The sequence below is a fragment of the Macaca fascicularis genome, chromosome 2, assembly GCF_037993035.2.
Source record: "Macaca fascicularis isolate 582-1 chromosome 2, T2T-MFA8v1.1".
NCBI lineage: Eukaryota > Metazoa > Chordata > Mammalia > Primates > Cercopithecidae > Macaca > Macaca fascicularis.
This window is the reverse complement of record NC_088376.1, coordinates 113074627-113092882: the sequence shown is the minus strand read 5'-3', so window position 1 is coordinate 113092882 and position 18256 is coordinate 113074627. Positions and strand designations below refer to the sequence as shown.

General features: G+C 44.9%; 1 protein-coding gene across 46 annotated transcripts in view; it reads right to left on the bottom strand.

The window, feature by feature from the left end:
* Positions 1-18256, bottom strand: part of RBM6 (RNA binding motif protein 6) — a 124928-nt gene that overhangs the window by 6746 nt on the left and 99926 nt on the right. For 31 of the 46 annotated variants that reach the window (XM_065540596.1, XM_074032249.1, XM_065540609.1 and 28 more), the window contains 11 exons: positions 17551-17611; positions 13875-14150; positions 13321-13481; positions 12446-12543; positions 11251-11293; positions 11028-11109; positions 10699-10784; positions 10149-10295; positions 5565-5660; positions 3551-3811; positions 984-1058 (listed from right to left, as the gene is read on the bottom strand). In XM_065540596.1, coding sequence (XP_065396668.1) covers positions 984-1058; positions 3551-3811; positions 5565-5660; positions 10149-10295; positions 10699-10784; positions 11028-11109; positions 11251-11293; positions 12446-12543; positions 13321-13481; positions 13875-14150; positions 17551-17611 — 1386 coding nt within the window. Of the gene's footprint in view, positions 1-983; positions 1059-3550; positions 3812-5564; positions 5661-10148; positions 10296-10698; positions 10785-11027; positions 11110-11250; positions 11294-12445; positions 12544-13320; positions 13482-13874; positions 14151-17550; positions 17612-18256 lie in introns of those variants that run through there. The other 15 variants (XM_074032246.1, XM_065540603.1, XM_074032256.1 and 12 more) reach the window with 3 other exon arrangements.

Genomic DNA, 18256 nt, shown 5'->3' with positions numbered 1-18256 from the left:
TCCTCCCTCAGGCTCCTGAGTAGCTGGGACTACAGGCACACACCACTACATCTGCCTAATTTTTTCTTTTTTCTTTTTTTTTTTTGAGATGGAGTCTCGCTCTGTTGCCCTGGCTGGAGTGCAGTGGCACGATCTTGGCTCACTGCAAGCTCCGCCTCCTGGGTTCACGCCATTCTCCTGCCTCAGCCTCCCGAGTAACTGGGACTACAGGCGCCCACCACCACGCCCGGCTAATTTTTTTGTATTTTTAGTAGAGACGGGTTTTCACTGTGTTAGCCAGGATGATCTCGATCTCCTGACCTCGTGATCCGCCCATCTCGGCCTCCCAAAGTGCTGGGATTAAAGGCGTGAGCCACCGCGCCCGGCCTACATTCACCTAATTTTTATATTTTTTGTAGAGATAGGATTTTGCTTTGTTGCCCAGGCTGGTTTCAAACTTGTGAGCTTAAGTGATCCACCCATCTCAGCCTCCCAAAGTACTGGGATTACAGGCATGAGCCACTGTGCCTGACCCACAGGTGGGTGGGTTCTTAACCATCATGAGAGAAGCCAGTGAAGCCTATGACTGGGTAAGTCACCCTAACTGTGTGGTTGAGGTAGCAAGTCCATTTGACTCTGACACTAAGCTACTTCCTCCAGCTTAGCCTTTAATAGTAAAAGATGCTATTTCAGCAGCCCTATTCAACACTTGTTCATTAACCCAATTAATTTAAAAGCTGAGCAGGAAAGAGGAGTGCTATCTATCTGGAGACCCTAACACCACCTTTTAAAAAGATATCAACTTTATTGAAGTATACACTTACAAATAATAAAAAGCACCTATTTTGATTGTACTATATAATTTGGCAAATGTATACACTATCTTTTGAAGTTGCTTTTGTTTTCTATCTTCTTATAAGGAGGGATCAGCACAGCCTATGAAGTCTATACCAGAAAGCAAAGAGAGCTGAGGCTCAAGGGAGTAATAGGTCACCAAAGTTTACCTCTCGTTCTCTCCTTTCCAGATAGGCTAGCTCCTGCTCAGACTGTTTTATCTTCCGGTGGATTTCCAGGTTTTGCTGAGAAGAGAGGCAATTCTATGAGTATAGGTCTAAGAAACAATGCTCCTAGAAATGCTTCTAGGTCTTTCCCAATAGTTGCTTTTGGATTGTAGCTCTTTTGATTGACCAGATTTACTAAATGATCACTGTACCCTGCAAGTAACAATCCCTAACTGGTCTTGTCATGCAGATTAGTTATGTGGTATGGCATAAGAGGGAATATTACTTTACTTATCTCCAAGACGTGGGAAACAAGTATCTCTTTATCTCTTTATCTAAGTTGAAAATCATGGGAGAGAGGATGTGGGCACACCAGTGCAGAAAACTAAATGCCCACATACTCTGCCATACATACCATTCCCAGACATGAGTCATTCTTTAAGCCCCCAGAAAAACATGAAAAGGAGCCCCAGCGCTCCAAGAGACTGCTCTGAGAGTTGCAAATCTCTCATGCATGGCTCTACTACACAAGCCCTCAGTCGTATGTATGAAACTTAAGGAGTCCAAAGCAGCTCTTACATGAAGTGGTGGTTCTTTGTAGCAGACGACCCTAAGGAAAGGAAAAGTACTACAGTCTACTTTCCACTGTCCTATGACCAGTTCAGTTTGTGAATTCACCAGACCTGTGGCTCCTCTTTCCTGACGATTACTTTTTTTTTTTTTTTTTTTTTTTTGAGACGGAGTCTCGCTCTGTATCCCGGGCTGGAGTGCAGTGGCCGGATCTCAGCTCACTGCAAGCTCCGCCTCCCAGGTTTACGCCATTCTCCTGCCTCAGCCTCCCGAGTAGCTGGGACTACAGGCGCCCGCCACCTCGCCCGGCTAGTTTTTTGTATTTTTTAGTAGAGACGGGGGTTTCACGGTGTTCGCCAGGATGGTCTCGATCTCCTGACCTCGTGATCCGCCCGTCTCGGCCTCCCAAAGTGCTGGGATTACAGGCTTGAGCCACCGCGCCCGGCCCCTGACGATTACTTTTTATCTCTTTAGTCATTTATTAGTATTTACACCAGATGGGTGAAATTTCAATATGTCACTCTGACGATTCACAATTTCGGGTCAAAGGGACTTGGGAGGTAGTCTGTTCCAGGGATTATCAACGAGGAGCTTTTCAGGGTCCTATCTTTGCAAAGCCTCCACAGAGATGGATGGGAAAAGTAATGTACCTATTACCAAAAGTAGAGCTTCTCAGTTTTTAGCTAAGTAAAACTTTGAGCTCTGTGTTCAGGAGAAAGTCTAAATCTAGTCCCATCATTTGCTCTTGCAACGTCTACTAGAGAAGGGGTGTGAAACAAATTGCTCTGAGAATGTGAGTCCATTTAGGGACTTTATTTGTCCATAATTTGGATCCTTGGTCAGTTCATATAAAGGGGAATACTGCAGGGGAATACCAATGTATGTCAGTTTAACATCCCAAGTATAGATGTTGTGCTGTGGCTCATAACAACATTCACTACATGAAGAAATGGCAGAATTTGACTCACCTATGGTGAAAACTGCACACTGTCAGAGCTGGACAGAACCAGATGAAGTTACAAGGACCAAAGAAGAAAAGGGGCTTATCTGAGGTCCAACGTTAATGACAGAGCTAAGATGAGAAACCCAGCAAGTAATGTCTTAATCCACAACCCTTTCTCTTCCTACTCATCCTCCATATTTGGCACCCTAGCCACAGACATAATGCTTGGCTTGGGCCTACACATGGAAGTTCTTTGAGGGTAGGCATAACCTTAATCCAGAGCAATTCATTCTTGAATTGGACTGTTTTAATGATAGGAACTGGGGCTGATATACGCTGAGGAAGGATTGTACTGCTGCTGCTTCTTTTTTTTCTTTTTTGAGATAGAGTCTTGGTCTGTCACCCAGGGTGGAGTACAGTGGCATGATCTCGGTTCACTGCAAACTTTGCCTCCCAGGTTCAAGTGATTCTCCTGCCTCAGCCTCCCAAGTACTTGGGATTACAGGCATGCGCCACCACATCCAGGTAATTTTTGTATTTTTAGTAGAGACAGTTTCACCATGTTGGCCAGGCTGGTCTCAAACTCCTGATCTCAAGTGATCTATCTGCCTCGGCCTCCCAAAGTGCTGGAATTACAGGTGTAAGCCATGACGCCCGGCCTATATAATATTCTTTATTCCCTATAATCCCCATCAATAATAAGAGTCAACAGTTTTTTTTTTGTTTTTTAAGAGACAGAGTCTCGTTCTGTCACCCAGGCTGGGAGGGCAGTGGCACGATTTCGGCTCACTGCAACCTCTGCCTCCCGGGTTCTAGTAATTCTCCTGTCTCAGCCTCCCGAGTGGCTGGGACTATAGGCACACACTACCATGCCTGGCTAATTTTTTGTATTTTAGTACAAAGGGGGTTTCACCATGTTGCCCAGACTGGTCTTGTACTCCTGAGCTCAGGCAATACACCCGCCTCGGTCTCCCAAAGTGCTATGATTACAGGCATGAGCCACCAAGCCTGGCCAAGAGTCAACAGTTTGAAAGAGCATAGCTCCTTCTCCTAATACCTTGTGCAGGTCTGACAGCTGCTGGTGTTTGATCAGAACTTCTTTATTGGGAAACTGCCTTCTGCAGAGCAGACAAGCCAGTTTATTCCAGTCAGTGAGTTTGTCTTCTTCATTCTCCTTCTTGGTGAGCTCCTCTCGCTTCTGGGGCTGTGCTATGCGGGGCTGTGGGGGAGGGGTCTGTTCTTCCTCTTCTTCCTCCTCATAGTCACTGTCTCCTCCATATTCACCCAAGAGGCCAATCAGTGGGTTTACCACTTTAGGCTGGAAGGAGAAGGCCAGTGATCAATACCAAATGCAACCTATATTTCAGGGTCCTTTTTTTTTTGGATACTGATACGGGCATCTCATTTCTTTGTTCTCTCTCAGTTGGAATAATGAATTGGGTTCAAAATAAACTCACTAGCCATGCTGCTCATTTCCCAGATGGAAGCAACATGGCCAGAGCTTGGCTTTGCTCCTTGCTCACTGAGAATAAACAAGAGAAATTCCTTTAGAAGTGACTCTAGCAACAGAATGTGGGGAGAAAGAAGAGAAAGGAGAATAAGCATAGAAAATAGTAAAAGTTTACAAATTACAAAGAGAAAGAGATAAATACCTCCAAATTACTGTAACTCATGGAGGGAAGAAAAGATGATGTTCATCAAGACTCTAGCAAAGAGGATTTAGGAAGTAAATTAAAAGCAACTGCATTGATAGGCACTTGGGTAGACAGATCCAGCTCCTATGGTAAAGGCAAAGCATGGTTAAGATAGATGCTACAATGAGCTGAATTAATAATGTGGAGCAGGAAAACAGTACCTTATAAAAACTGTTAAATAATGATGCATAGTCATTGGTCTATGATCAATCAAAATAAATAAATAATGCATGGTCACTATTGTTATATACCTGCATTCAATCAGAATCACTGGTGATTAGATTGAGACTACTGCTTGAAGGCATCTAAAAAATGGGCACCAAGGCCGGGCGTGGTGGCTCAAGCCTGTAATCCCAGCACTATGGGAGGCCGAGACGGGCAGATCATGAGGTCAGGAGATCGAGACCATCCTGGCTAACACGGTGAAACCCCGTCTCTACTAAAAAAATATAAAAAACTAGCCCAGCGTGGTGGTGGGCACCTGTAGTCCCAGCTACTCAGGAGGCTGAGGCAGGAGAATGGCATAAACTCGGGAGGCGGAGCTTGCAGTGAGCTGAGATCCGGCCACTGCACTCCAGCCCGGGCGACAGAGCGAGACTCTGTCTCAAAAAAAAAAAAAAAAAAAAAGGGCACCAATATTAGCATCATTCACTCTGTCCACGCAGAAACTATAAAAAATGACCACGTTGCCGGGCGCGGTGGCTCAAGCCTGTAATCCCAGCACTTTGGGAGGCCGAGGCAGGTGGATCACGAGGTCAGGAGATCGAGACTATCCTGGCTAACATGGTGAAACCCCGTCTCTACTAAAAATACAAAAAAACTAGCCGGGCGTGGTGGCGGGCGCCTGTAGTCTCAGCTACTTGGGAGGCTGAGGCGGGAGAATGGCGTGAACTCGGGAGGCGGAGCTTGCAGTGAGCCGAGATCACGCCACTGCACTCCAGCCTGGGAGACACAGCGAGACTCCGTCTCAAAAAAAAAAAAAAAAAAAAAATGACCATGCATGCACTGCATATCTAAGTGACGCCAAAAGGCAGGAAAGACTGAGGCTGAAAAAACGGGTTTCCTTGGTGATTTAGAGAACTGACAAGAACAAGATGATAAAAAGGGCTAGGCATCTCGTCTGGTAAGAATGGCACAGGATAGAGAGAAACAGGGCAGATAACTGCCTCTGGTTCTCCAGTAATACCCCCATTAGCAGACAGAAAACTTTATATCATGCTTGTACTCAAAAGAAATGGGAATCCTTATTCAGGAGACATAGGGAGGTAAAAGACCAACACCAGAGGAAGGCATCAGCCTTTGCACTTCCTTTCCCACTCAGAACCAGCCCCAGCCCCAGCCCCAGCCCTAGGTCCAGGGGATCAATGTTGGTCTTACTGGAGGGGGACTCTCTTCCTTCTTCACAGTAGGAGGCAGGGGCTTCTTAAAGACGTCTTCTGCGGGGGCCTTCCCTTCACTGGCATTTTCCTGAAACTGACCAAACCAGAGGTAACTCTCACATGATATTCACTCATAATAACTGATAAAGGCTGGGATGGGCACAGTGGCTCAAGCCTATAATCCCAGCACTCTGGGAGGCCAAGGCAGGTGGATCACAAGGTCAGGAGATCAAGACCATCCTGGCTAACATGGTGAAACCCCGTCTCTACTAAAAATACAAAAAATTAGCCGGGCATGGTGGCTGATGCCTGTAGTCCCAGCTACTCGGGAGGCTGAGGCAGGAGAATGAACCTGGGAGGCGGAGCTTGCAGTGAGCCGAGATTGTGCCACTGCACTCCAGCCTGGGCGACAGAGCGAGACTCCCTCTCAAAAAAAAAAAACAACAAAAAAACTGATAAAGGCCGGGTGCAGTGGCTCACACCTGTAATCCCAGCACTTTGGGAGGCCAGGGTGGGTGGATTACCTGAAGTCAGGAGTTCGAGACCGGACTGGCCAACAATGGTGAAACCCTGTCTCTACTAAAAATACAAAAATTAGCCAGGCGTGGTGGTAGGTGCCTGTCATCCCAGCTACTCAGGAGGTTGAGGCAGGAAAATCGCTTGAACCCAGGAGGCAGAGGTTGCAGTGAGCCAAGATGCCGCCACTGCACTCCAGCCTGGGCAACAGAGCGAGACTTTGTCTCAAAAAACAAAAACAAAACTGATTAAGAGTTAACCCTGTTGAAATCAGGCTCTGTCATTCAACATGACGGAAATATCGGTAACATTGCTATAGTGAATTTGAAATAAAGACATCAGTAGGCACAGTGGCTCATGTCTGTAATCCCAGCACTTTGGGAGGCTAAGGTGGGCGGATCACTTGAGGTCAGGAGTTCAAGGGGAGCCTGGCCAACATGGTGAAACCCTGTTTCTAGTAAAAATACAAATTAGCTGGGTGTGGTGGTGTTGGCCTGTAATCCCAGCTACTTGGGAGGCTGAGGCAGGAGAACTGCTGGAACCTGGGAGACGGAGGTTGCAGTGAGCCGAAATCATGCCACTTCTTTCCAGCCTGGGCGACAGAGAGACACTCTGGCTCAAAAAATTAAAATGAAATGAAATGAAATAAAATAAAATAAAATAAAATAAAATAAAACAGTATGTATTACACGATTACTGTATTTCAGATCAGATGAGGCATGTATATATAAACACTGTCTTCTTCAGACTTTACTATGATCCTCCTATGTAAGCTTTAATATCTTAATTTTACAAATGATTAAGAATACAGTTTGAAAGAGGCTGAAGCAGAGTCCAAATATTAAACCAGTATGACTCTAAGTTCTTTTTTTTTTTTTTTTGAGACAGAGTCTCGGTTTGTCGCCCAGGCTGGAGTGCAGTGGCGTGATCTCGGCTCACTGCAAGCTCCGCCTCCAGGGTTCATGCCATTCTCCCGCCTCAGCCTCCCGAGTAGCCCGCCACCACGCACGGCTAATTTTTTGTATTTTTAGTAGAGATGGGGTTTCACCATTCACAGGATGGTCTCGATCTCCTGACCTCGTGATCCGCCCGCCTCGGCCTCCCAAAGTGCTGGGATTACAGGCGTGAGCCACCGCGCCTGGCCTGACTGTAAGTTCTTAAACACACACGGCCGGACGCAGTGGCTCAAGCCTGTAATCCCAGCACTTTGGGAGGCCGAGACAGGCGGATCACGAGGTCAGGAGATCGAGACCATCCTGGCTAACACGGTGAAACCCCATCTCTACTAAAAACAATACAAAAAACTAGCCGGGCGTGGTGGCAGGCGCCTGTGGTCCCAGCTACTTGGGAGCCTGAGGCAGGAGAATGGCGTAAACCCGGGAGGTGGAGCTTGCAGTGAGCCGAGATCCAGACACTGCACTCCGGCCTGGGTGACAGAGTGAGACTCCGTCTCAAAAAATACACACACACAATCCCAGCACTTTGGGAGGCCGAGACGGGCGGATCACGAGGTCAAGAGATCGAGACCATCCTGGCTAACACGGTGAAACCCCGTCTCTACTAAAATACAAAAAAAATTAGCCGGGCGAGGTGGCGGGCGCCTGTGGTCTCAGCTACTCGGGAGGCTGAGGCAGGAGAATGGCGTAAACCCGGGAGGCAGAGCTTGCAGTGAGCTGAGATCTGGCCACTGCACTCCAGCCTGGGCAACAGAGCTAGACTCCGTCTCAAAAAAAAAAAAAAAAAAAAAAAAAATACACACACACACACACACACACACACACACACACACACACACACACTCTCTCTCTCTCTCTCTCTCCTTTTTTCTGTATCTCTGAACAACTAACAGTGTTAGAAGGGAAAAAAAAGGCCGGGCACGGTGGCTCATGCCTGTAATCCCAGCTCTTTGGTAGGCTGAGGCGGGCCGATCACGAGGTCAGGAGTCCGAGACCAGCCTGACCAACATGGTGAAACCCCATCTCTACTAAAAATACAAAAATTAGCTGGGCATGGTGGCGGTGCCTGATATCCCAGCTACTCAGGAGGCTGAGGCAGGAGAATCCCTTGAGCCCGGGAGGAGGAGGTTGCAGTGAGCCGAGATTGCGCCACTGCACTCCAGCCTCCAGCCTGGGTGACAGAGCGGCTCTGTCTCCAAAAAAAAAAAAAAAAAAAAAAAAAAAAAGGGGGCGGAGGGAAGATGCTATGAATTGAACCACAAGCAAATTCATCCATTTTCACTAATGCATAACTGATATCAAGGTAGGTGTGATCTCAGCTCACTGCAACCTCTGCCTCTCAGGTTCAAGAGATTCTCCTGCCTCAGCCTCCTGAGTAGCTGGGACTACAGGCTTGTGCCACCACATCCAGCTAATTTTTGTCTTTTTAGTAGAGATGAGTGTTTCACCAAATTGGCCAGACTGGTCTCGAACTGCTGACCTAAAGTAATCTGCCTGCCTTGGCCTCTCAAAGTGCTCGGATTGCAGGTGTGAGCCACTGTGCCCTGCCTAATAATTTGATTTTGTAATAGATGTAAAAATGTTCATCATCTCTGATTCTGAAAATGTGCCTTAGGGAGTAATTTAAAAGAAGAAACAGGCCGGGCGCGGTGGCTCAAGCCTGTAATCCCAGCACTTTGGGAGGCCGAGACGGGTGGATCACGAGGTCAGGAGATCGAGACCATCCTGTCTAACACGGTGAAACCCCGTCTCTACTAAAAAAGTACAAAAAACCAGCCGGGCGAGGTGGCGGGCGCCTGTAGTCCCAGCTACTGGGAGGGCTGAGGCAGGAGAATGGCGTAAACCCGGGAGGCGGAGCTTGTAGCGAGCTGAGATCTGGCCACTGCACTCCAGCCTGGGCGACAGAGCGAGACTCTGTCTCAAAAAAAAAAAAAAAAAAAAAAAAAAAGAAGAAACAAAATGCTAAATGTTATATATTTTGACAGTATAAGATTAGAAAGAGGCAAACAAGGTGAGTCTTGACTGTAACTGAAGTACTTTGGGAGACTGAGGCAGGAAGCTTACTTCAGAAGCTCAAGACCAGCCTGGTCAATCTAGCAAGATTCTGTCTCTACAAAAAAGCAAAAATTAGCTGGTCATGGTGGCTCATGCCTGTAGTCCCTGTTACTTGGGAGGGTGAGGTGGGAGGATCGCTAAAGCCCAGGGGTTTGACATTGCAGTGAGCTATGATCATGCCACTGCACTCCAACCTGGGAGACAGAGGAAGATCTTGTCTCAGAAAAAAAAAAAAAAAGAAAGAAAGAAAGAAAAAAGAAGGAAAAAGAAAAGATTAGAAAGAGAAGACAAATAATGTAGGAGAGATGAAGAAAATGAAGGTATAGTTATACCGTTAATTTTTACCATGTAGGCATTAAAAATAATAGAGTATACTTATGATAAAAAGTGATTAAACAGTATCTCCTGCTATAATTACAACTATAGAAATGTGTATAAAGTCAAACACTAAAAAAGGAATATAGAAAAGTGAAAATGTGTGGAGCTGAGGTGGTGGGATTTCAGCTGGGACACTTTGTTTTACCATCCACAGTTTTCCCATTTGTAAAAGAGACAGAGTTGGGATATAAGAGGTGAGGGAACTGCCTACACCAGGTAACTTTTACCTGCCTACACCAGGAAAAATACTCATTAACAGAGTTTTGTTTTTGTTTTTTTTGAGACGGAGTCTTGCTCTGTTGCCAAGCTGGAGTGTAGTGGTGCGATCTTGGCTCACTGCAACCTCCGCCTCCAGGGTTCAAGCAATTCTCCTGCCTCAGCCTCCCGAGTAGGGGGGACTACAGGTGTGTACCACCACACCCAGCTAATTTTTGTATTTTTAGTAGAGACAGGGTCTCACCATGTTGACCTGGATGTTTTCGATCTCCTGACCTCGTGATGCGCCTGCCTCGGCCTCCCAAAGTGCTGGGAAAACAGGTGTGAGCCACCACGCCCGCCCGGCTGACAGAGTATTTTTGAAGTTCCTTTACACTTGCAAACATAGATATCCTCTGTTCATATCTCCAACATTTTAATAACTATGTGGCAAAAGACAGTAGATTAACAATTCCTCTTACCCTCGTCACTCCTCTGTCTTTTTTCTCTTTGCCATCTCTTTTAGACATTTCCTTCTTGCTACTTGACTTTCCTTGACTGGTGGGTTTTTTTTCCTTGATCTCTTCTTCCTCAAGTAATCCAGGATCCTGGGGCACATAGACTTCTTGCTGCGATACAGTTAGAAACAAGGAAGTCTACAGAATGTTTCAGTTTCCCAGCAATTCCAGGTCTAAGGCACACAGTTCCCTTCTAGGGGAAGAAACAACTCTTTTACTTACAAGCCTAAGAAGAGTCCACATCAATCTAAAAACCCACTCCGGGGCCAAGACACATTCAGACCATCCACTGTACACTTTTTCAAGAGCAATACTGTTCTTACCTGTATTGCCAAAAGGCACTGATTTTCCATATAGGCAACAGTTCTGTTTCCATAGATCTAAACTTTTCCACTTTTCATGCAATGAGCATCCACAGAATCCAGGGAATAAAATCCTCAAGTAGCAAATTATGGGAGCTTTTCTCAAAAGCATCATTGACAGGGTAAAAAAAAAAAAGAAGTCCCAAACTCACCTGGGTATTGGGGTCATAATAAGTTCCTGCCAAGGGGTCATAATAGTAGCCAGTAGCAGAATCATATATGTAGCAGTCAGACGATGCTAAAGGTAACAAGATCAGAGCCAATGTTAGTCTCTGTCCAATGAAGCCCTTACTGGAGACTCATCAAGAACAACCCAAGAATTAGGGTGACCAACACAAATAGGTGCATCTACAGATGCCTCTCTCTGGATGAGCACCCTCAGTCAACAGTGTATCTTGCCAACTGTGATCACACAGATGTCAAGTACTGAGTAGCAAGTCAAGCAAAAAAGAGCAACAGAAATAAAACAAGGGTTACTTACACTGTTGTCCTTGTCGATTTGTATCTGAAGACCAGTCTGAATTTCTGCCACCTCCCCTCCTATCTCGGAAATATTTTTTACCCTATCACAGAAAGGCAAGTTAAAATTACAGAACTATCCAATGGTCATTCACCTTAACAGTCATCTACTAAAGAAAATTCAAGGTCACCCTTACAGTCACCTGAGGATTTTAATAGAGCACTCCCCACCTTTTACAGCCTACCTGATAGTAATGCATGTGGTCAGAATGGTCCCCAGTATCATTTCTGCAACAGATAACACAACAATTCTTAAGTCTGCTACCAAATGGCACTTGACGAGTACTTAATCCCACAGTTCCTATTGAGAAATTCTCTGTTCCCCGTTTTGCAGGGAAAGGAACCAACCTAGACAACAAGCAGGTTGGGTGGTCCAGACACTCCTGAAAGAATGAGTAGTAAGACTTTTTTTTTTTTGAGACGGAATCTTGCTCTGTCGCCCAGGCTGGAGTGCAGTGGCACGATCTTGGCTCACTGCAAGCTCCGCCTCCCAGGTTCACGTCATTCTCCTGCCTCAGCCTCCAGAGTAGCTGGGACTACAGGCGCCCACCACCGCGTCCAGCTAATTTTTTTGTTTTTGTATTTTTAGTAGAGACAGGGTTTCACCATGTTAGCCAGGATGATCTCAATCTCCTGACCTCGTGATCCACCGCGCCTGGCCAATGAGCAGTAAGACTCTTACAAAGCCAAGTGGTGGAGCAAAACAGTCATTAAGTGGAAGGTGCTAGAGCAAGATATGCCCCATATTTGTAAGCCTGTTTCTCTGACATGGCCATTTCCAAGTTACCACTCCTGGGTCAAGATGAGTGAAGGAGTAAAGAGAAATTAGATTTCCCAGTCCTATGGAAATATGCACAAGGTCGGGGAAGGAAAAGTCAGGACAGCATTTTCCTAGGATTGCAAGAGGTAAGAATGTATTGAGATCTGTCTGCACATCCAAAACTGTACCATCATTTTTTTGTTAAGAGATGGGGTCTTGCTGTGCTGCCCAGGGTGGAGTACAGTGGTTATTCACAGGCATCATCATTGCACACTATGGCCTAGAACTCCTGGGCTCACATAACCCGCCCCCCATCCTCGTCTCAGCCTCCTTAGTAGCTGGGAATACAGGTATGTGCTACCATGCTAGGCCATTTGGGACCCAAAGATATCAGACAGTCAAAAGGGAAAGGACAAAAGTACCTAATATTATTCAAGAAAGAAAACAATTTGAAAGTCAGGACAAGTCAGGCTTCAGAAAGAAACTGTAATAAACACCTATCTGAAGCAGTCCATGTGAGGAGGACATCATGCTTTACTGTCTTTCCAGCCAGGAAAAGGAGTTTCCTCCCAAAAACACAAGTGGAGGCAGCACAAGAGATCCTCACCCTTCTGCCTTACCTTCGTTTTCCAGTGGCCAGGTTTACAGCTACCATCTTCCCATCAATGCTAAACGGTGGATCAAGGTTCTGTAAGATCTTCACCACACGAAGAGCTTCCTATAGAACCAGACACACTTGAACCCAGAGACAGAAAAAGCCAGAACTCAAAGACAGAAAAATTCTCCTTTGAAAGAGAAGTGAACATGGATTTTCCTTCTCAGAGGATAAATTTACTACATTGTATTTGTCAAAATTTTACCAGTAAGAACATACTGGCAGAAACAGGCAACTTTTAATGAAGGACTGATTGAAACAGGAATCAGAATAGATGTCAGTTCTGGTGTAAACTTCAGAAATTCAAATCCTCTTCTTTTAGGGTGCAACTATCATCAATCAGATTTCACTTTACAAAGTCCCTTGTGACTTTTGGGCATGAAAAATCTAAGAAATACCAATGACTTTCATTATCTTCACCTTACTTCCATAGAAAAAGGCCCTGCAACTAAAAATTTAAGCCACAGGAATCTATAAATACTTTGAGGAAAAAGAGGAAATGTTTTATCATCAAATATAAAATCATCTTTGGCTGGATAAAATAAATCAGAAAGTTCACTAAAATCATGAAGGATTCAGTACTCAGATTCTTCACAAGTGAGTAAGTTGGAAACAGTAAATGACACAAGAAAAAAATGAACCCGGAAAATCACATGGGATCCTAACTTTTGAGGGCAGTCACCTCACCTGAATGAACAATAAACCCAAAGGAGAGAGCAAGAGGGATTATGATATCAGGTAGCACACAAGAATCTTCAAATGATCAAGAAGTCCCTCAAACCTTCTTGAAGGTTCTTTAGCCATCTGTCCCTAGGCCAATCCAACGTGGAGGAAACTCACCGCATGGGAGTCGAGGTCAATAAAGCCATAGGTATGTCCCATAGGGCCTGTTCTGTTCTTGATGATACGGACGTTGGCAGTAGTAAGGCGGACATAGGGCTCCAGCACTTCCACTATCACCTCAGGTGGTGTGGAACGATAGATACGCTTTAGCATGATGGCTGAACCAACCATAAATGGGAGAAGGGCAATAAAAGGAAGAGAAAGATAAATTTTTGAAGTCCCAAGAGTCTGTCATTTTTTACTATAGATGCTACTAGCAAGGCTGGTTCTGTAAAGAAATGCTAAACAAATAAATACTGTATACTTTTCTTCACCAATAATTAGAAATCTAAAATCATGCCTTAGTGCATTCATATAGCAATTTACTATTTGAAGGGCATAGATTCCTTTAAGGAGTATAGTAAGGTCCACAGAAAGCAATGGCCTCTGTCATCAGGCCATGCACAGATCTCTTAGGTACTGGAAAGCAGATAGCTCCTGGACATAACACTGGCCATCTATGCTCCATTGTGATGATCACAGCCTGGTATGTGCCCTGACAAACCACTTACTTTTGCTCTCTCCGTCCTGGCGTGTCTCTCCAGACCATGACTCCTTCTCTCGGTCTCTTCGGAAAGTTGGCCCTTCCCTTCGAGAAGGAGGCAGATACCTTTCTGCTTCTCTCTTTTGATGTCCTAAGCGTGACTCTTGTCCTTCTTCCCTCTTCCTGGGTTCAGGTTCCTTATCAGCTGCTCTTAGGGGCTGGTTGGGCTGTTTTTCCAATGGTGCTGGTATGGATGTTTTCTGAGGCTGAGGGTAGGTTATTAATTCTTGCTTGGCATCTGTCACTAGCGGAACAGAAAAAAAGAATCTGTAGAAGGCTTTATCCAAAAAAAAAAGAAAAAAAAGAAAAACACCACTACTGTAATTTCTCTTTATCTGCCAGCAAATACTCATACTGGAATGCCTTTTTTTTTGATATGGAGTTTTGCTCTTGTTGCCCAGGCTGAAGTGCAATGGCATGATCTTGGTCACTGCAACCTCTGCTTCCCGGGTTCAAGCGATTCTCCTGCCTCAGCCTCCCGAGTAGCTGGGATTATAGGTGCCCACCACCATGCCTGGGTACTTTTTTGTATTTTTAGTAGAGACGAAGTTTCACCATGTTGGCCAGGCTGGTCTCGAACTCCTGACTTCAGGTGATCCACTTGCCTCGGCCTCCCAGAGTGCTGGGATTATAGGTGTGAGCCAACATGCCTGGCCTGGAATGCTTTTAATATTGTCTCAGAAATATCTAATAAAAAGTCCTCTGACAGTTCCTGACAAAATATTTTTTTTTTTTTTTTTTTTGATACGGAGTCTCGCTCTGTCACCCAGGCTGGAGTGCAGTGGCCGGATCTCAGCTCACTGCAAGCTCCGCCTCCCGGGTTCACGCCATTCTCCCGCCTCAGCCTCCCAAGTAGCTGGGACTACAGGCGCCCGCCACCACACCCAGCTAGTTTTTTGTATTTTTAGTAGAGACGGGGTTTCACCATGTTAGCCAGGATAGTCTCGATCTCCTGACCTCGTGATCCACCCGCCTCGGCCTCCCAAAGTGCTGGGATTACAGGCTTGAGCCACCGCGCCCGGCAGTTTTTTGTATTTCTTAATAGAGACGGGGTTTCACCGTGTTAGCCAGGATGGTCTCGATCTCCTGACCTTGTGATCCGCCCGTCTCGGCCTCCCAAAGTGCTGGGATTACAGGCTTGAGCCACCGCGCCCGGCCACCTGACAAAATATTTTAAGTGAAGCTAAGATAGGATATGAAATAGTTCACAGAAGAAACTATCCAAGCATTTAAAAAATGTAATCTTACGAAATCTCTGTATCACTTACCCAACATTTAAATATAACAAATCCTTCATGACACCTTGAACCTGACTATTATAATCAATGATAACAACAGATCTGGGGACAAAATTACCAAAGATATGGCCCTTACTTAAGGTTTAGTAGAAACACATATCCCAAACACACTTCTAGAAGCCTTGCTTCTTCCAGTGTTACAGTGCTCAAACAACAACTCAAATCCTGTAAGACCACAGGCCCTTCTCCAGTGAAGCTAGGAACACACCTTATTTGCACTTAGCTCATTTACATGCAAATAAGCATAATGGGCAGATGTCCTTCAAAATATAAATGACTTATTTCAAATGTCCTACTACAGCAGGATAATTTGTCTTTATAGTTTGTTTTATAATTAGGGGCACATTTTTGTAATTCATTCATTCTTGGATGGTTCACTGGAAGCCATGTGGCTCAAAATGAGGTATTATATGAGAGCAATATAGAGATTACATAATAGCATGACAGGTTTCCAGATAAAGCTGTCTCATCTTAGTGGTATGGTGCCCAAAGGTTTTCATAAACTATTCATTTGTTAGAATAGCTATGAAAAAAAATCTTTCTTGTGGGGGGTAAAAAACACAACTTTGCCTATCCTGAAGTGACCCAACAAGCAAAAATCTCAGTTGTTCATCCCCCTTCCCACATTTTGGTTTGGTCTCTAGAACATACAGAGCATTCCCCTAAAGATTTTCAGAACACATGCCTTTCAGTCTTCACCAGATTAAAATCTCCACAAGAGGCCAAAAGCCCACGGAAGAAACTCCTTGTAGGCACATTAAATTCTAACCTTGGAACAAATAGAAGGCTACCTGAATCCCTGCACTGAACTATATTTTATGGTCATTCTGTGGCTTTCCTTAAGGGATGACTACAGGACTGTTGTTACAGATCCATGTGTCTGACTCTTCGAAGTTGCCTACCTAAAATTTCTCTAAAGAAATTTATATTAAAGATAAGTGCTTGAGAAGCTGGTAGTTTTATTCCTCAAAATAATAAAATGTTCCCCACATCCTGATTATTTTCTCTTATTTATATTTTTACTGTTATTTTAACAAATGTTTTTCTCTTGAAAATCCTGAAATGCTTACAGAGTGTAAAAGAGAAAACAATAGAGCAAATGATTCCCAGTAACTTCAAAGAAGTGAGAGTGGGAAAAGGTTTGCCATATAGACTGACGTCATACTCTTTTTCAACCTAACATCCTTAATCCTTATACGTATTCCAAATAACAATATACTGACCTCTGCTCAGCTGCCCACTTAGCCACTTTAGACTAGGAGCCCATGACCTTATCTCTTTCCTCTAGTGAAAATAAGATCTGAAATCATTTACTAACAGGTCACGTTAAGTTGGGCATCAAACTGCAATTTTTTTTTTCTCACTCTGTTGCCTAGGCTGGAGTGCAGTGGCGAGATCTCAGCTCACTGCAACCTCTGACTCCTGGGTTCAAGTGATTCTCGTGCCTCAGCCTCCCAAGTGGCTGGGATTCCAAGCATGTGCCACCACACCTGTGGCCAATTTTTGTAATTTTAGTAGAGACGGGGTTTCAGCATGTTTGCCTCGGCCTCCTAAAGTGCTGGGATTACAGGTGTGAGCCACCGCGCCCGGCCCAAAACTTTTAAAAGGCTGGGCATGGTGGCTCATGCCTGTAATCCCAGCACTTTGGGAGGCCAAGGCAGGTGGATCACCTGAAGTCAGGAGCTCAGGACCAGCCTGACCAACATGCCGAAACCTCGTCTCTACTAAAATTACAAAAATTAGCCACAGGTGTGGTGACACATGCTTGGAATCCCAGCCACTTGGGAGGCTGGGGCACAAGAATCACTTGAACCTGGGAGGTGAAGCTTGCAGTGAGCCGAGATGGTGTCACTGCACTCCAGCCTGGGCCACAGTGAGACTCTGTCTCAAAAAAAAAAAAAAAAAAAAAAAAAGGTTTGCAGGCCATGCACCGTGACTCACACCTGTATTCCCAGCACCTTTGGGAGGCCAAGGTGGTTGGGTCACAAGGTCAGGAGTTCGAGGCCAGCCTGACCAACACGGTGAAACCCCGTCTCTACTAAAAATACAAAAAATTTAGCTGGGCTACAGGGCGTGGTGGCACGTGCCTGTAATCCCAGCTACTCAGGAAGCTGAGGCAGGGGAATTGCTTGAACCCAGGAGGCGGACGTTGCAGTGAGCCAAGATTGCACCACTGCACTCCAGCCTGGGCAACAGAGCGACACTCCATATCAAAAAAAAAAAAAAAAAGAAAGGTTTGTAGATCAACTTGGATTTAGGGATGATAATTCTTCAAAGCCAAGGAAAACATGAAATTTGTTTTGCTCAATGAACAAGATAAAAACTGCTACTACTTTTGCCACTCACCTTCCCTTGGGTTCTTGCAGAATGAACAGGAAGATCGGTGCCCACCAATGCTTGCCTTACACTGTAAGGAAGAAAGAAATAATTCAATTTGACCGAAAACATTTTTTAAAATCTTATGTATATCTAACAAAGTGAAACTTTTCAAAAATTAAACAAACAAGCCATATCCCAGATCCCCTCAAAGCTTAAAAAAAGAATCTGATTATTCCCCACTGATAGAGCTGGCAGACAGGATCTAAAGAGCTACTTTTTGAGAGCTACCTTCTAACAAGGCATCTGGGACTTTGGTGCAGCGCAAATGCCTTTGCCCTGGATAAAGATTCCTATAGGAAATATGCTTTAAAAACTACTGTTAAATGGTTTATAGAATACTACTGTCCCGAAGCCATTTATAGTCTGCACCCAAAACTTGGACCTGAACTGATTGTGAGATCTCCAATCACATTTTGCTAGAACTGAGAAGAATTCAATTATCAACTCCTTTCTCAAACACTGATAATGAGGTACAAGGTAGGAGGAAGAGATACAGATAGTGTCTCTGGCAGCTATCTAAAAGACATTGAAAGGGAACATTCACTAGCCCAGAATAAGGGAAGATACTTTTTTTTTTTTGAGACGGAGTCTCGCTCTGTTGCCCAAGCTGGACTGCAGGGAGGAGATATTTTTAATGTGAATATAATTATTCTTGTCTGAACTTGTGAACAAA